The 20,106-nt window shown below is 35.1% G+C and overlaps 1 protein-coding gene across 8 annotated transcripts in view; it reads left to right on the top strand.

Moving 5' to 3' along the window:
* Positions 1–20,106, top strand: part of SMARCA1 (SNF2 related chromatin remodeling ATPase 1) — a 127,132-nt gene that overhangs the window by 40,604 nt on the left and 66,422 nt on the right. For all 8 annotated transcript variants that reach the window (XM_019719815.2, XM_019719814.2, XM_019719817.2 and 5 more), the window contains 5 exons: positions 1,993–2,125; positions 2,728–2,876; positions 6,048–6,167; positions 11,657–11,767; positions 12,046–12,159. In XM_019719815.2, the coding sequence (XP_019575374.2) occupies positions 1,993–2,125; positions 2,728–2,876; positions 6,048–6,167; positions 11,657–11,767; positions 12,046–12,159 (627 nt within the window). The remainder of the gene's footprint in view (positions 1–1,992; positions 2,126–2,727; positions 2,877–6,047; positions 6,168–11,656; positions 11,768–12,045; positions 12,160–20,106) is intronic.

Raw genomic sequence — 20,106 nt, 5'->3', positions numbered from 1 at the left:
CAGCGAGCTCGGAGCACTGAGCTAGGTCTGCGTCCTGCGCCCGCGGGGCTCTGTCTCCGCGCACTTCTCCCTTCCCTCCTCCCTCCACTCGCGCGAATCTCCCACCTGTAGGTGATTTCAAACGGTAGTGGGCCTCTTCGTCTTGCCTGTCTGCTGTGCAGGGAGTCCTTTGTGGAGTTTTTGTTGTTCAATTCATTGTAAATTCCAGGGGAGCTTTATAGAGGCTCACCTCACGCCACCATTTTTCCGGAAGTTTTGTTTTTTTAATAATAGAGAATTGAAAAATATTGACTGTCAAGACACTTTTATATCAATATGCTGTGGCATAATTAGTAGTTTAGCATGGTATTAAACTGCCTGTGTGATATGACTAAGTAGGTATAAGCCCCAGTAAGTTACAGTATTACTGAACTGGAAAACTCATTAATGATAACCTTTATTTCAATAAAAATGTTACAGTATAGCTGATCATTCATGATTTACTGATTTGAGTATGAAATTTTAAATATGTATAAGGATGTTGCATTCTCTTTTAGTATTCTGTGTTGAAACTGTTACTGGGCTCTAGTGTTTTTATATTTAGTGTAAGGGCTGTTTTGAACCTTGTTTCTTTGATTTTTTTTCCTCAACCCCCTTTCTCCCTTCACCTATTTGCTCTAGCAGCTTCTGTGTTTATTTTTTTTTAATTTATTGGGGTGACAATTGTTAGTAAAGTTTCGTAGATTTCAGGTGTACAATTCTGTATTACATCATCTATAAATCCCATTGTGTGTTCACCACCCAGAGTCAGTTCTCCTTCCATCACCATATATTTGATCCCCTTTACTCTCATCTACCACCCCCCTACCCCCTTACCCTCTGGTAACTACTAAACTATTGTCTATGTCTGAGTTTTTGTTTCTTCATTTGTTTGTCTTGTTCCTTTGTTGTTTTCAGGTTTATAGACCACATATCAGTGAAATCGTATGGTTCTCTACTTTTTCTGTCTGACTTATTTCGCTTAGCATAATAACCTCAAGATCCATCCATGTCATCGTAAATGGCATTATTTCATTTTTTCTTATGGCAGAATAGAGGCAACCAACCAGATGGGAGAAGAGTTTTGCAAACAATGCCTCCGATAAGGGGCTAATATCCAAAATGTATAAGGAACTCATACAACTCAACAACAAAAAAGCAAACAATCCAATTTAAAAATGGGCAGAGGACCTGAACAGACATTTCTCCAAAGAGGACATAGAAATGGCCAATGGACATATGAAAAAATGCTCAACATCACTAATTATCAGAGAAATGCAAATAAAAAACACAATGAGATATCACCTCACGCCAGTCAGAATGGTTATCATCAACAAGACAAATAACAACAAGTGTTGGAGAGGCTGTTGAAAAAAAGGAACCCTCATACACTGTTGGAGGGAATGCAGATTTGTACAGCCACTATGGAAGGCAGTGTGGAGGTTCCTTAAAAAATTAAGAATAGAATTACCATATGACCCAGCAGTCCCTCTCCTGGGTATCTACCCAAAAAATCTGAAAACATTTATCTGTAAAGACATATGTGCTCCATTGTTCATTGCAGCTTTATTTATGGTGGACAAGACATGGAAACAACCAAACTGTCCTTCGATAGATGATTGGATAAAAGAGTTGTATTATCTATACACAATGGAATACTATTTTGCCACAAGAAAGAGGTGTTTTCATTTTCTTTGGTTAAATACCCAGAAATGAAATTGCTGGGTCTTATGGTAGGGCTTTGCCTGTTTTCCTCCTGGAAGTTTTCTGTTAATGGTACTGTAGAATATTTGCATATTTCTTTGATCCCAGGGTTCTTAAACATTCTTAATAGTCATCATCCTCCTTTCAAAAGTGCCATGTGTAGAGAGATCAGGAACTAATTTTATTTACAGAATTTTATAGCATATGGTCACCATATTAAACATTTTATCCAGAATACCCAATATCTTATATTAGGATTTTTTCTACTAGGATCGAGCACATCGTATTGGTCAGAAGAAGCCAGTTTGTGTGTTCCGTCTCATCACTGACAACACTGTTGAAGAAAGGATTGTAGAAAGAGCTGAAATAAAACTGAGACTTGACTCAATTGTTATACAACAAGGTATTTATACATATCAACTTACTTAGGTGGTTTTTTTTTTTTGCAAAAATACATGCAGTTTTCTCCAAAGGAGATTACTTTTAATGAAAGTTGACCAAAATTTGCAAACTTACTGAGAGAAAAAAAGTTAGTTTTTGAAACAAAATGCTAGTTTAAATCTTCGTTAACTAAACCTTACATTCATTATCAGCTAGTTGAACATCACTAGCGTATAGTTGAATGTCAGTGGCATGTTTTTTGAAGTGCCTGATATTATTTAGCAGACAAAATATTGAGTTAAAAGTTTTAAAACATGTATTAGAGGTTGCCTGTCCATACAGAGATATTTGATCTAAAAAGCAAAGTTTGTACATGAATAAATGATTCTGTCCTTCTGAATTTTAACTGAATTTTACAGAAGGAAATTCGTATTGAAATAGATGGTATGGTAGAAGAAAATCTAGTAGGGCTGTTCATTAAAACAGTAACTTTAAAGCTTACTAATTTTCTGTTCTTATAAAGCTTTACTTATGGTTAAATGTAGTAGTGTCTTATTAAAATCATTATGCTATGCTTTCTGTGGAATATAATTGAGCATATACAACTTTTATTTATATTATTAGGAAGACTCATTGACCAACAATCCAACAAGCTGGCAAAAGAGGAAATGTTGCAAATGATACGGCATGGAGCCACTCATGTTTTTGCTTCTAAAGAAAGTAAGCTGACAGATGAAGACATTACAACTCTTCTGGAAAGAGGAGAAAAGAAGGTTAGTTAAAATGGCATTTTGTTTTCATGATCATTGTTTTGAAATCAACATACTTAATAAGTATATTTATTGTATTTGCGTTGTTTCAAATGTATGTTTCAAACTGCATGTTTCATATGACTCATGTTCTCTCTAAGACGTTATAGATTTATATCTAGGAGTAATTTAGGTTTTTTTGATTATTTTTTGGAGAGAAAGACTTAAGCACCAGAGTTTGAAATTGAGTGACCTTTTATCGCATGCTTTTTGAAAATGATGTTGGTATTTATTTAAAAGCCAAATAAATTTTGTTTTTAAGCACATGTATCAGAATGACATTTTTATGACTTTTGTTTTGCACTGTATTAAAAAGTGTGTATTAATACATTGTGTTAACTGAAAATCTTTTGTGTCCATTTCATGCAATATTAAAGCTTTTTCTGTTCAAGTATATATAATAAACCGTTTCACAATATTGTAGTTTTATATTGAATTTACCTTTTTTCACAAATTATTACGAATATTTCAAACATAAGCAAAAGTTGACAGAATAGTGTAAATGAACTCCCATGTACTTATCACCCATTTCCAACAGCCGTAAACCAGTCCTACCCCATTTATACTCCAAAATTCATCTTCCCCCCTTCCTGGGTTATTTTAAAGCAAATCTCAGACATATTTCAGCTGTAAATATTTAACACGTTGCGTACGGATCACGAGAATCTTCATGTTTTTCTGAGCCATGCGTTAAGGACGGATAATGAGAATTCTGGTTTTTACTGTTGACTCTTTTTACTTTGCACATTTTATTGAATTATTTGTGTTTCATTAATAACAAAGGAAGTTGCTTTCTGCAGTATCACATCAGGAGGAATTACTAACATCACAGGTGAGTAAATCCTAAAAAATTCCATAGAAAAATAATAAATGACATAGAAGCATTTACGCTTTAAAGAGAAGAGTGCATTTTAAAGTAGTTTCTTTTAAAAACCTGCCGGAACTGAGGGGTTTGAGGGATTTAAACTCTGCCATACGCAACGTGTTAATTGTGTATTTCTAAAAGAAGTTTTTAAAAACAAAATTATTATAGCATTGTCCCACCTGAAAACCCCCAGTAATTCAATAACATCAAATATCCTGTTAATATTCAAATTTTTAATTGTTTCATAAGTAGCTATACTTTCTTTTTTAAAAAAAACTGGATCTTTTTTTTTTTTTAATTGGGGAAGGGGAACAGGACTTTATCAGGGAACAGGTGTACTTCCAGGACTTTTTCCAAGTCAAGTTGTTGTCCTTTCATTCTTAGTTATGGAAGGCACAGCTCATCTCCAGGGCCAGTTGCCATTGCTAGTTGCAGGGGGCGCAGCCCATCATCCCTTGCGGGAGTCGAACCGGCAACCTTGTTGTTGAAAGGACGTGCTGCAACCAACTGAGCCATCTGGGAGCTCAGTGGCAGCTCAACTCAAGGTGCCATATTCAAACTTAGTTGCAGGGGAAGAGCCCACCATCCCTTGCGTAAGTCGAGGAGTCGAACTGGCAACCTTGTGGTTGAGAGCCCGCGCTCCAACCAACTGAGCCATCTCGCACTGGCCCATGTGGGAATCGAACCGGCAGTCTTCGGCCTTAGATGCAGGGAGCTCCAACCGCCTGAGCCACCAGGCCAGTCTAATAGCTATACTTTCTTTAAAAAAGTTTTCTTAAAATCTGAATGCACATAAGGTCCACACATGTCATCTACATATTTTTTAATCTGTAGGTTCTCTCTCCATTTATATATTTTTCCCTTGTAACTTGTTTGGTGTAGAAACTGGGTTGTTTGCCTTTTGAATTGCTCACAGTTTGAATATTGCTGATTCCATTCCCATGGAGTATTGTATTATATTCAGTTATTTACTATATTTCCTGTAAATTGGTTGAATTTACTTTTCAGACCACTTTTTGTTTCTGAGGTTTTACACACACACACACACACACACACACACACACACACACACACACAAATTTACTTTACATTACAGCTCTAGGACTTATTTATTTTATAACTGACACCCAGACCTCAAAATGGCAACCACCAATTTGGTCTCTTTATCTATGAGTTTATTTGTTTTTAGGTTCCACATATCAGTGAGATCATATGGTATATTTGTCTTTCTCTGACTTACTGCACTTAGCATAATGTCCTCAAGGTCCATCTATGTTGTCGAAAATGGCAGGCTTTCCTTCCTTTTATGGCACATTAATATTCCGTATGTATACATATACATACACATATGTATACGTATATATATGTATACGTATATATATGTATATATATGAATATTAATGTGCCATAAAAAGAAGGAAAGCCTTTTTCCATATATATATACATGTATATGGAATATTGATGTATATGTATATGTATATGTATATCTATATGTTTATCCATTCGTCCATTGATGGACACTTAGCTTGTTTTCATGTCTTGAGTATTGTAAATAATGCTGAAAGAACATGGGGATGCATATACCTTTTTGACTTACTGTCTTTGTTTCCGTCGGAGAAATACCCAGAAATTGAATTGCTGGATCATATGGTATTTTTATTTTCATTTTTATTGAGGAACCTCTGTACTGTTTTCCATACTGACTGCCCAGTTTACATTCCCACCAACAATGCACAAGGGTTCCCTTTTCTCCACATCCTCGCCAATACTTGTTATTTCTAGTCTTGTTGATAATAGTCATTCTAACAGGTGTGAGGTGATATCTCATTGTGGTTTTGATTTGTATTGCCCTGATGTTGAGCATCTTTTCATGTATAATATCTTGAATTTTGAGCAATCTTGTATTGGTATGTTTCATATTAGTATGCAAAATGTATTGTTTAATCCAAGTTTGCCTTCATTTTAGCATTAGCTATTTGACCCGTTAAAATTATGCAATAGAAATTATAATATGGGTACATCTTCGAAGATAAAAGATTTTAAAGAAAGCCTAAGTGGAAAGCCTACTTTGGAAGAACCATCTAAGTATTTAAAATACTTGGGGCAAGTTAAATTTATATTCAGGTTTCATGTTGGTATTGCATTCTTACCTTGGAAATTAGCAGATTGGATATTTCATGTCAAACTGAACTTTTAAAAAGAGAGAGAATTCTCACATGTTTATATATGATTCAGTGATAATTTTCTTGTTTCACTGCATTCAACTTTAGACTGCAGAGATGAATGAACGCTTGCAGAAAATGGGAGAGTCTTCTCTGAGAAATTTTAGAATGGACAATGAACAAAGTTTGTACAAGTTTGAAGGAGAAGATTACAGAGAAAAACAGAAGGTAACTTTTTATTCTCAACCATTAGACTGTCAAGTTAGCATTTCTTCCCATAGCAATTATTAAAAAGCAAACAGACAAACAAACAAACACTGGCACTACCTATTATAATACTCTGCTATAGAGTGAAAGTTGATGTAGGTCAAAAGATATCATGCAAAGGCCATCTTTAATATATTTTGCTGGTTTATTATCATTACCATCATCATCGTCATCATCGTTTTGTGGTTGAGTTCCTGGATTCTGGAGCTGAATTCACAAATCTGTCTCTAGTTAAGTGTCTTTGAGTACTCAGTTTTCTCGCTTATCAAATGAAGGTTATAGTAATTACATCATAGAATGATTCTGATAATTAAATTAGTTAATATTCATAAAGTAACTCAAACAATGTGTGACAATAACTATTAGTAGTATTATTATTGACATATAGATACTTAAATTTGTTAAAGGTGGTCTCATTTATGAAATAATGCCTTGTAATATACTGCATGGACAGCAAGGTCCCTTGAAGAAATGGGAATTTGTTGCGTCCAGCACAACACGGGCAGTGAGGGTACGAGAAGGGGCGGCTTTGGGTTAAGTTAGTGTGGAGGTTCCTCAAAGAATTACGAATAGAATTGCCATATGACCCAGCAATCCCTCTCCTGGGTATCTACCCAAAAAATCTGAAAACATTTAGAGATAAAGACACGTGTGCTCCAATGTTCATTGCAGCTTTGTTTACGGTGGCCAAGACATGGAAACAACCAAAATGTCCTTCGATAGATGAATGGATAAAGAAGTTGTGGTATATATACACAATGGAATACTATTCGGCAGTAAGAAAAGATGATATAGGAACATTTGTGACAACTTGGATGGATCTTGAGAGAGTAATGCTGAGCGAAACAAGTCAGACAGAAAAAGCAGAGAACCATGTGATTTCACTGATATGTGGTATATAAACCAAAAACAACAAAAGAATAAGATAAACAAATGAAAAACAGAAACTCATAGACACAGACAATAGTTTAGTGGTTGCCAGAGGGTAAGGGCGGCGGGGGCTGGGCGGTGGGAGATGAGGGTAAGGGGGATCGAATATATGGTGATGGAAGGAGAACTGACTCTGGGTGATGAACACACAATGGGATTTATAGATGATGTAATACAGAATTGTACACCTGAAATCTATGTAATTTTACTAACAATTGTCACCCCAATAAATTTAATAAAATAAAATTTAAAAAAAAAAGAAAAAAAAAAAAAAAGAAAGAAACATACAGAGACTTAATGCAGTTAAATCTCAGAAGGCCAGGGGTCTCACAGTTCTGAAAGACTGGAGCCCAGAACAAAGCCGACTGGAGGTTTTTATTGATAAGTATGCAAGGGAGTAGCAGTGTTTTTGGCACGGTCTGTGAGACTCACCATGTTATAGAAACAACCAAAACCAATTATGCCAATTATGTTGATCTTCCGACTCTCCCCTCAACCCCTGTGACAACTGATCTTTGTACTTTCTCCAAAGTTTGCCTTTTCCAGTTTATCATATAGTTGGAAACACGCAGTATGTTTTCAGATTGGCTTCTTTCATTTAGCAATATGCATTTAAGGTTCCTTCATGTCTTTTCATGGCTTCATAGCTCATTTCTTTTTAGTGCTGTGTAATACTCCGTTGTCTGGATGTACCACAGTTTATCCATTTACCTACTGAAGGACATCCTGGTTGCTTTAAAGTTTCGGCAATTACAAATAAAACTGCCATAAACATCCATGTGCAGGTTTTTGTGTGGACATAGATTTTCAACTCCTTTGGGTTAATACCAAGGAGTGTGATTTCTGGATCCTGTGCTAAGTATATGTTTATTTATAAGAAACTGTCAACCTGTCTTCCAAAGTGGCTGTATCATTTTGAATTCCTGTGAGCAATGAATAGGAGTTCCTGTTGCTCCACCTCCTCACCAGCATTTGGTGTTACCAGTGTTCTGGATTTTTGCCATTTTAATAGGTGTGTAGTGGTATCTCATTTCATTTGCTTATTTGCATCTTTTCATTTGCTTATTTGCATCTGTATATCTTCTTTGGGGAGGTGTTTTTTCAGATCTTTTGCCCATTTTTTAATCAGGTTGGTTGTTTTCTTATTGTTGAGTTTTAAGTGTTCTTGGTATATTTTGGATAACAGTCCTTTATCAGATGTGTCTTTTACAAATATTTTCTCCCAGTCTGTGGCTTGTCTTCTAGTTCTTTTGAACCACATTGCATTTTTGTTTCTGTGTCTCCTTACTGTCTTCTAATCTGTGATAGTTCATAGTCCTTTTTTTTTTTTTTTTTTTTTTTTTGGTCTTTCATGACCTTGTTACTTTTGAAGAGTATTGGTCAGTTATTTTGTAGTTTGTCTCTCACTTTGGGTTTGTCTGACATTTTCTCATGATTTGATTGAAACTATATGAGTGTATTTTTGGCAAGAGTGCCATGGAAGTGATGTTATGTCCTCAGTATATCATACCATGGAACATATGATGTTGCTATATCTTATTATAGGGGATGTTAACCTTGATCAGTAAGTTGAGGTGGTGTCTGCTGGATTTCTCCACTGTAGGGTTACCATTTTCCCTTTGTATGATAAATATCTTGTAGGAGATACTCCTCAAACCTTCACCCACTGATTTTAGCATCGGTTGGTGGAGTTTGCCTGCAACAGTCATTATTGTGGTGTTTGCCTAATGATAATTTTGTATTTCCTTTATTCCCTCTATATTTACTGGGAATTTTTCTGTAAGGAAGAGCTTTCCCTTCTCATTTATTTATATACTCATTTATTTATAGCAACATGGACTTACGGATAGTTAATTTTTTGAGTTATACAGTTTTGTCATTTGTTCAAATTGTTTTATAAAGCTGTATTTTTTAATTGACAAATGAAGTTTATTAAAATGAAAAGTGCTTCTTCTTGGAAATTGATTTTACTGAAAAATGAGAAGTGAGCCATTTTAGTTTGCAGTGCAACTAGTATGCTGAGAATGCTTTGTTGCTATCATTTTTTTTTCTGGTACTTTTGAGTGTCTTGACTTAAATCTCTAGTTATATCTGTAGCCTTAATTCTGACTGTTTAAATTTTATTGTGATGAGATGCAGGTGATGGCCTACATCACAGGGTGGAAATTGCCTTCCTAACATGGTTTTTTGATCTCATTATGTGGTATGAACTTGATAAATTTTATAGTTATTCCCGTGGGCTTAGTGGGATGAAGAGTGTTTTATAAAGCAGAAAAATATTAAACAGTGAAAAGTCTAAATATCAGTGGTGCTTCTTATCTACATTCTTAGAGGAAAAGTAGACTTAGTAAAATACTTGATTATTTCTAAATAACTGGTTTTTCAGGGTTTCTAATTCTAGCAAAATAATGATATACAGATACAGAGAAATTTTAATAACGATGACTTGTATTTTTATAATTGAATGTCTGACAAATAAGAATTTTCTGTGAATATTCTGACTTTAGATTATATTTAATTTCTGTCATTTCATATTTCCTAGATAGGTTCTTAAAATAGGTTTGTACTATCCCTTGAAGAGAATTGAAAACCTGCAAGAAGGTTGTTTATACATGAATCATGGGAATTACACAGTGAGGTAGATTTTCATATATAATTTGTTGAACCAGTTGCATTACTTTACAACCACACCTGGTAAATTAAGTCATAATGGTTGACATTGATTCTGAATAAGTTAACCTGAATAACTTTGTATTAATGCACTCTTATCTAAAACAAACGAATTCAGCATTATTTATTCTGCTTTTGAAAGTTCAGGAATTGGTTTTTAATACTTATTTTGAATTTTGAATACTTAGACCTTATTAACACAAGTGTAGGTTAAATGGCCAAGTACATTTCTTTTAGAAAGTTAAATCATTGATTTATTTTTCACCCCAGGAGACAAATAAAATAATTGGTTATTTATAAAATATTACTGTCATCTCACATTAATCCATCTGAGGTGGAAAAAAAACCCAAAACTCATTTCACTGCTCTGGGTATTTCTCATTTTATGTAAACTCACATTACACTTTGCATATCTCATAGACTCATAGACTTAAAAGATACAGTAAAGGTTATTTAGTCTAACCGTTTTTGTAATTAAGAAATCCCATTATAGTATCTAGGACAGTTACCCAGCCTCTGAATAAGGTCATGCTGGGAATCCTATTCCTCTCAGGATAATTCATTTCACTGATTTATATTATCTGGCTCTCAGAAAATTTCTCATTTGACTTATAAGCTCCTTCATAGAAGAGATTATTTTATTCATCTTTGTATGCTTGACAATTACTTGCAAATAATATAGTAGGTACTTAAACATATTTGTTAAATTATATTAACTAGCAATCTACTTTCCTGTGACTTTTCCACATTGGTTTTAATCTTATGGTCAACAAAGAACAGTGTTCTTTTCTATTTGATAGATTTTTATATATGTGGATGCCACCATTTTGTCTGTCTTCATTTTTTACTTCTCTAGACACTGTGAGAGTTTGTAGATCTCTAACCATCCCTGTCATCTTAGTTTATCATCCACTCTTAAAATATGATACTAAGGGTGGAACCCTTAATAATAGATCAAATAGAGTGGGACTATTAATTATAGACAATGGACTCTTTTAGGCCATTAATGCTCTCTTTTCTGTGAAGGCACCAGGCTAGGTAGGCACTGTGAAATCAAGAAAAATATCTGAACTAGAAAACAATACCTGCAGACTCCAGAACTTTGTAGTGTAAGTTTTGTCTATAGATTTTTAAATTGTATTTTCTAGCTGATATTGGGGTGCAGTTTTGTAATGCTACCAAATCATTGTTCACCCCTATTTGGACATTTAATAATAACTTACATTTAACTCTTGGCCATTTACCTAATGCTTTCACATATATGCTCACATTTAATCCTCAGGGTAGGTATTGTTATTCCCATTTTACAGATGAAGAAAATAATTTCCCCAAAGTTACACAATTGGTAAAGTGGCAGAACTTGGTTTCAAATTCAGGTGTTTCTGATTTCACTGACTTTTCTCACAGCTGCCATAACAAGAGGTCTCATTAAAAAATTTTCGCTTGATTTGAAGGGACATATGCCTGTCATCTTGATATTCATCATTTACCCCTTTCAGTTATTTTCTAATTCATGCACTTAATAAAGTTATCAGAATCAATGGTAGTCTTCCTTCTACATTAGATACTATTTATTAGGCATAAAATATGAACCAAATTGTACATATTCTTCTCAAGTACTAAGGAAGAGCTAAGTTTTAAACTTACTTAAAGAAAGGAAAGCATTCTTGCAGCTGAACTTGGTGTACAGGGCAAGGTTTTGGAACTTGAGATGTATAATTCTAACTTACAAAAAAGAATTTTGATTGTTTCTAATGGCTTTGGTTTTTCTCATGCTTCTGCAACCTTGATGTGCTGAATTTTATGAGTTTGGAGTAATTCAATTCCTTGTTCTTATTTGTTGTGTATAGCTCGGAATGGTGGAATGGATTGAACCTCCTAAACGAGAACGCAAAGCAAGCTATGCAGTGGATGCCTACTTTAGAGAGGCTTTACGTGTCAGCGAGCCAAAGGTGCCAAAGGTAAAAAAAAAAAAAGGAAAAAAAAAACACAGTATGAGGCCAGTTTTTATGTCCTACAACAGGATTCTCTTATAACATGGTCTGTGATTCAGATTTACTTATATTAGTGCTAAATCATAGTCCCTAAAACAATACAGAAAAGTACTTGATATGGCCCAGCCATACAAATAGATTTCATTGTATTTATTTTTCTATATATTAAAGAAATAGTAAAAGATATATATGTTCACTTCCTGTACTGAAAACATATATGTGTGTAATGCATTTTCCCTACACAGGCTCCACGACCTCCAAAACAGCCAAATGTTCAGGATTTTCAATTTTTCCCACCACGTTTATTTGAGCTCCTGGAAAAGGAAATTCTTTATTATAGGAAGACAATAGGCTATAAGGTAAATTTTCAATTTTTTAGATTAGCATAATCTAATCTTTTAAGCTAACATAATCTATTAAGCTAGACTAGAAGGTGTTCCATTTTAATGCCAGAGAATGTAAGAGTAAATCAAAATAGTGGTGTTTTTAAAACCAAAGAGGAGGTTTAACCAGAAGTAAAGCATCAAACTACCGAATCACCGATCATCACTACATGGGATTAATTGACAATTATTCAATATTTCAAAAATGTAATAATACCATATATTATTTTAATAATGCTGGATTTTGAGTGGTTAAAGAATGTGCAGAAAGAACAGTAGGTATGTGGTCAGTTAAAAGTGAATGTATGATAGGAGGTAGGAACTTTTGATCATTTTCCTTGATGACCAAGAAATAGTGTTTTTGTATTTATTGCTCAAGGTTGATGAAAGCCCTGTTGGTGGTTAGTAAACTGTGGTCATTTAGGTGTTAATGATAAACATAATAATGAATCATTATAATTTTAAAATGAACTTTTGGAATTCAAAATTCTTATTTATATAGGTGGATAAGAACCCATTTTTGTGAGTGAAATTTAATGTTTATCACACTTAAGCTATCACATTGAGAGATTAAGCATACAAGTTTATTTCTATATGATGAAATTGACTTCCTAGTGAATGAAAAGGGATGACCAAAAGTATATTTGTCAATAGTATAAACAAAATTAAAAAATATTAACACTGTTGCAATTTTATAAAGTTTTTAGTTTTATGAATTGGAAGCTGTGTTTCAAAATTTATTTTGTGAACCTTTAACAAAAGTTTAACTATGACAAATTATTTTGATTAGATGTTTTAATGTGCCTAGAAAAGCTCCATATATTTGAATTACGTAGTTTGTTTATATTTTGGAACTCTATGGACCTCTAGAATGTTTCTGCTATTAGTCCAGAGTGGGAGCATTGACATTTGAAACAGAAAAAAGGTTTTACTTGCTATTTATATACTGAAGTTTAAATATACCTGGGGTGCCAAAAAATGTATACAAGTGGACACTGGTCAGTGTTGCTAAAGCAGTAGTTCGCCTCAATGAGAAGTGTCTGGATGCTGATGGTAACCACTTTGAGCACCTCTTGTAATTGCAGATGTCATATGTGAATTGTGTTCATCTTTTGTTATCGGTACATATTGAGTATTACAATTTTAATACGGTTTTTTCCTTAAAATGTGTATACATTTTTGTGGCACCCTCTGTATATATAAGATGTGATCAAACAATATGGTGACTGTTTAAATAAAAACATTTATTACAGTAAAAGACACATTGCCATTAATCCCCTCAAAATACTCCGCCTTGCTTTAAACACATTTATCCCATCATTCTTACAACTTTCTGAAGCAATTTTGGAAACCCATTTTCATGAGTGTCTTTAGTTGCATTATTGTGGCTGCCTCGAATGTCCTGAATAATTTTGACTTTGGGGAAGAGCCAGAAATCTCATGGTGCCAGATCCAGTGAATAAGGTGGATGAGGACACACCGTAATGTTTTTATGTGACAGAAATTGCAGTATACCGGAAGCGATGTGTGCCATGGGGCATTGTCATTATGGCGGATGATTTATGGCACACTTTAAAACACACCTTCTCTCAACTGTAGCTTATACCCAACTGACTGCACTGAACAAGTTGAAACTTGTCATACACTGTTATTAAGGTTTGACATGCCACTTCCCATATTGAAGATCCCTGCCTTTCCATTGGATGGCACTGGAAAACAGCATTCACCATATTTTGTGATCATGACGGAAAGGCTCCATGTCACACATCGCTTCTGGTATATGGCAATTTCTGTCAAATAAAAATATTTTGGTGTGCCCTCATCCACCTTATTCACTGGATCTGGCACTGTGAGACTTCTGGCTCTTCCCCAAAGTCAAAATTATTCAGGACATCGAGGCAGCCACGACAGCACAACTGAAGACACTCACAAAAGAGGACTTCAGAACTGTTTCAGAAAGTGGCAAGAACAATGGGATAAGTGTGTTCAAAGCAAGGGGGAGTATTTTGAGGAGGATTAATGGCAATGTTTCTTTTACTGTAATAATTTTTTATTTAAACATTTCACCGTATGTTTTGATCGCACCTCGTAAATAGGAACAAGAAGCTTAAGGTGAATATAATTAGTTCATTATAATCTGGTTAAGGAAATGTGATTAAATTTAAATGTATTTAACTAGCTTAACTGGATAAAATCCTTCTCAGGAAGTTGTAGAAGAGTAATGTAACCATGGTTGAACATTCAGACCAGGCATTAAACAGTTTCAGAGAAAGTGAAAACAGTGATATGCCAGAATAAACAAGAAATCTATAGGTCCAAACTGTAGAGTAAAAATAGTAAAATTAATAAAATAGTAAGGGGGGTGGGGGGTGGGGGGTGGGAGATGAGGGTAAGGGGGATCAAATATATGGTGATGGAAGGAGAACTGACTCTGGGTGATGAACACACAATGGGATTTATAGATGATGTAATACAGAATTGTACACCTGAAATCTATGTAATTTTACTAACAATTGTCACCCCAATAAATTTAATAAAATAAAATTAAAAAAAAAGAAAAAAAAAAGATTTCATGAGGTAAACAGATATATATTATCCCACTAAGGGCTCTAAAAACTAGATTTAGGACATTATTTTCTGTTACTTTTATTGACTGTTTAAGTGAGACTTCAAAGGAAAATCAATTGAAATGTTAGACTCAGTAATCAACCACATATCTGTGTAGAGCATTTTATAACTTATAAAATGCTGTACCACACATTTCATTTGATTCCTAACAAGCCTGTGAGGTATGTGTTATTATCACCTTTGTATAATAGGTCAGGAAACTGAAGTTCAGAGAGGTTAAATGACTTGTTCAAGGTCACATAACTAACAGAGTTGCCAAGGGTGCTGGTCTCAAATTCAGGTTCTCAATGTTCAAATGCTATGCTCTTTCCACTCAGACATCCTGGGCTATTTCTGCATGTGACAGAACCCTGTTTCTTTCTGCAGCCCTAAATAAGGACTGTGTTTACAGTGGTGTGACATGTTTGGGAGGTGAGCCAAGTGGTATTCAGTAGAAGCAACAAAAAAATCATCTCTGCTGATAGAACTGTTTATGTTCCTTCTTTGCAGATACTGAAATTTTGTTCCCTGTGATAATACAGTGCCCACAAAATTCTAGCCATAGCTTTGGTTTTAATGTGAACAGTGCCTTTCATCACAGGCAGCTTGTGGTTAGGAGCGAGGTCTCACAATGACTGGTTGGGTGATGGCCAACTGGAAGGAGATGGGAGGAAAGAGGAAACCTTAGAAGAGGGAGGAATGAAGGGACAGCTGTGAAGCGTGATAGGAAGGAGGAAAGTGTTAAGAAGGGAGGAAAGGGATGAATGAAGAGAGGGAAGATGGCATGGCGTCCATGTTATGGCACCTTTCGATTTTCTCTTCCTCACCTCCCAGAAAGAAGCAACAGGAGAGGGAGAATGAGTGAAAGCAGGGCTTTTCCCCCATTTAATATATATTTATTGAATATTCCTCTGTGTCAGGACCTATGCTAAGCACGGGGATAAAGTGGTAAGCGTGCATGGAACTTATGTTCTAATGGAAACAGACATTAAGCAGATAGCACAGAGTAATGACATTGCTATTTGTGTGTTTCAGTGCTTACAAAGGGCGTTTACAAGGGAGTATAACATGGGTATCTAATATGGACTTCAAGATCAAGGTAGTGGTCCCTTAGGAAGTGTCATTTAAGCTGAGATCAAAGAGATACACAGGAATTAGCCAAGTGCAGTGTGGGAGAGAAGAGCTCAGGCAGGGGAACCACAGGTGCAAAGGTGTTGTGGTTGGTAGGAGGATTGCCCCATTAGAAACTGGAAGAAGGCCAGTGTTGCTAGGGAGTAACGAAAAGGAGAGTGACTTGAGATGCAATTGGTGAGCAGGTAGAGTGGAATTGTGTGGAGCCGTTATAGGTCATATTAATAATATTGGACTTCAGTTTTAGAGCAAAGGAAAACCATTGAGGTGTTTTCAAGACAGAGGGGTGGGTGGGTGGTGAAATGATAATAGCAGCTACTTATTTAGTCCTTATTTATGATGCTTACTATTCTAAGTTCTTTAAAAAGATTAGCTCATTATCCTTGTAACAGCCCTGGAACTACAACCCTATTTTACAGATGGGGAAACTGAAGCATAGAGAGGTTAAGTAATTTGTCTTGAGTAATTTGCTAAAGGTCAAACTTGTTAAGTGGTAGGGTATGATCAGATTTACAGTTTTGAAAGGTCACTCTGGCTGCGACACAGAGAATAGTGAGTTTCTCCAGGGAAACCAACCAGGAGGCTGTTGAAGTGTGAAGATGAGAGAAGATGGTGGTGGGTTGGAGTGTGGAGGAGGTGAGGGAGGAGGAGGAGGGGATGATCGATCCCCTACCACTCTACCCTTAGCCTGTACTCTCTTCAGCCCCATCCCAGATTACCTCTGTATCTTAAGACTTGCCTTGATCCTTTGTATGCATATTTAGTTGATGATTTATAAGACAAATAAGAATACATTCTGGATGTCGGTTCTTTCTGAACTTTGACTCTTCCATTTTTTACCAGAAGCTGCAGACCTAAGCTGAGGTGGGTGCTTTAATTGGCTGGGTTGTATGTTTGAGTTCAGAGTACAGACATAAGAGCATGACATGTTAATTATCTGCAAAAGCTTCCTTTCAAGGATAATGTGATATTGATAAGCGTTAGACCTGTCTTCTCATGGATACGTAGCATTGAGTCCAGAAAACTCACCAGAGCCACAAATGAATGGAGCAATAGTTTATTCTCAGATGAATAGAACTGCTGTAGTACGGTTACTTGGTATTCTCTATGCACAGTTTGGTTCTCAAAAAGGGCCTCCTTTCCCCATTCCTGCTTAAATAATTGTTAGCCCAGGGCAGAGAGGTGTTGTCCATACCTGGGGGCACTGTGGTGCACAGTACAGTTTTTGTCCATTTTGAGTCCCCCATAGTGAGGGGCTCAGTAGTGTTGAAGTAGCTGGGAAAGAGCACTTTTCCTGAGGGCCTGATTATTTGCATTTTTATTTTCTGTTTGTTCCCCCTCCCAATATTCAGTACAATAAGGTCACAGCAATATTGCTGATAAGGTCTGTAGTTCTGTTTTATTTGAGGCTGACAGAAGTATTGGTTTGTTTTGCCCTAACCAGTTGGTGGATAGCAGTGCATTTGTGCAAATTCTCCCCACTGTCTGAACTTTGACCTTGTTGCAAATTAGACATTCAGAAGCTTCATTGCTCTTGCAACTTGAGGAGTTACTTAATGCATTTAATCACTAGTTCACTAAAATCTTTACATTGGAAGAGATGACTTAATTGAAATTTCAATTGCAGAATAAAAAAATTCAGAGTGTTTAGAAATTCCACTGAATCTACTGTGTTTCCGGAAAATAAGACCTAGCCGGATAATCAGCTCTAATTCGTCTTAAGACCAGGTCTTATTTTACTATAATATAAGACCGGGTCTTATATAATACAATGTAATGTAATGTAATGTAATGTAATGTAATGTAATGTAATGTAATGTAATGTAATATAATATAATATAATATAATATAATATAATATAATGTAATATATAATATAATAATATTGGGTCTTATATTAATTTTTGCTCCAAAAGACACATTAGAGCTGATTGTCCGGCTAGGTCTTATTTTCGGGGAAACAGGGTAAGACCTGGAGTGAAAGAGTTTGGCCAAATTTGAAGCTGAAGAAAGCTGTAGAACATACTAACATTTATCTTCAACAAAAAATTCTTCAGAGATAGATATAAACATTTGATAAATTGAGGAAGTTCCATAATCTTTGTGAGTTTTCGTAATGTGTCATTGTGGGCCACCTGTTCTGCAGTGGTAGAACTAAAATTCAGTGAGCTGATTTCAGGTTACTGCTTTCACTTCGTGTGCTGTCACATTTAATTCAGTATTCCATATTTCTATGAAATGCTTGCTAAAACTCCTAAGAAACAAGAACAAAAAAAGGTTTTTACTTTTCCATGGAATACAGCTCTTAATCACAGATTTCTCAGGGTCTGACTAGAAATCCATATAGTAACTGAGATGTTTCCTTTTGAAAGATAACTTTTTGTATATTGTGGTTATATTAAGTGTTGCTGGGGACCATTAGTAAGACGTACAGTATGAGTAATTGAGATACCTTTGAGGTATTTAGTATTATCGGTTTATAATTTGTGTACTTAATTATTTTTTAATCAACAATTTCTTTTTTTAGTTCTAAAATTTAATGATTTTAAATATAATATGGTTGCTATTGCAATCTTAAAATTTATAAGATATGGTAGACTTGACATTCAGGAGGATTATGTTCTGAGATCTTCATGAATTCACTAATTCTTGAATATGGAAATACTTCATGTTTCCGAAATGTGTCTTCATGACACAAGTTAGTCATCTCTTCAATATTAGCTAAAGTTTTATATTTTACTTAATAAACACTAAGAAAAGTTGAGTGTACATGATGACTAGTAGAGGAAAAGAAAGATTCGTTCAGATTGGAGTACCGGGCTGTTATCTAGCTCTCAAATCTGGCTCTGTGTCACTATGTGTCACTTGGGAACTGAAAAAAATACAGATCCTCAGGCTTTATCTCAGATCCATTAATTCAGAATCCATCTGACTGGTAGGTAACTAGCCAGATAGCTGTAGTTTTGTTTACTTTTAAAAATATTTTAATTAAAATATAGTTAACATACAATATTATACTAGTTTCAAGTGTACACCAGTCATTCAACATTTATATGCCTAAAGAAGTGATCACCATGGTAAGTCCAGCAAACATCTGACACTGTATCACTCTATCACAATATTATTGACTATATTCCCTATGCTGTGCGTTACGTTATATATATAATGCTGTGCAATATATATGTATATATATACACACACATACACAAACACACACATATATATGTGTGTGTGTATATATATATGTACATATATATATGTGTGTGTGTATATATATATATATATATATACACACACACACACACATATGTATATATATGTATTTCATCTTAAAGAAGTCTCTCTAACATTACTTTTTTTTTTTTTTTTTTTTTTAAATTAAATTTATTGGGGTGACAATTGTTAGTAAAATTACATAGATTTCAGGTGTACAATTCTGTATTACATCATCTATAAATCCCATTGTATGTTCATCACCCAGAGTCAGTTCTTCCATCACCATATATTCGATCCCCTTACCCTCACCTCCCCCCACCCCCTTACCCTCTGGCAACCACTAAACTATTGTCCGTGTCTATGAGTTTCTGTTTCTCATTTGTTTGTCTTGTTCTTTTGTTGTTTTTGGTTTATATACCACATATCAGTGAAATCACATGGTTCTCTGCTTTTCTGTCTGACTTGTTTCGCTCAGCATTACTCTCTCAAGATCCATCCATGTTGTCACAAATGTTCCTATATCATCTTTTCTCACTGCGAATAGTATTCCATTGTGTATATGTACCACAACTTCTTTATCCATTCATCTATCGAAGGACATTTTGGTTGTTTCCATGTCTTGGCCACCGTAAACAAAGCTGCAATGAACATTGGAGCACACGTGTCTTTATCTCTAAATGTTTTCAGATATTTGGGTAGATACCCAGGAGAGGGATTGCTGGGTCATATGGCAATTCTATTCGTAATTCTTTGAGGAACCTCCACACTGCCTTCCATAACGGCTGCACCAGTCTGCATTCCCACCAACAGTGTATGAGGGTTCCTTTTCTCCACAACCTCTCCAACATTTGTTACTATTTGTCTTGTTGATGATAGCCATTCTGACTGGGGTGAGGTGATATCTCATTGTGGTTTTGATTTGCATTTCTCTGATGATTAGTGATGTTGAGCATTTTTCATATGTTTATTT

Source organism: Rhinolophus sinicus, chromosome X (genome assembly GCF_036562045.2).
Source record: "Rhinolophus sinicus isolate RSC01 chromosome X, ASM3656204v1, whole genome shotgun sequence".
Taxonomy (NCBI): domain Eukaryota; kingdom Metazoa; phylum Chordata; class Mammalia; order Chiroptera; family Rhinolophidae; genus Rhinolophus; species Rhinolophus sinicus.
The sequence above is the reverse complement of the archived record's forward strand: the minus strand, read 5'-3'. Positions and strand labels throughout refer to the sequence as shown.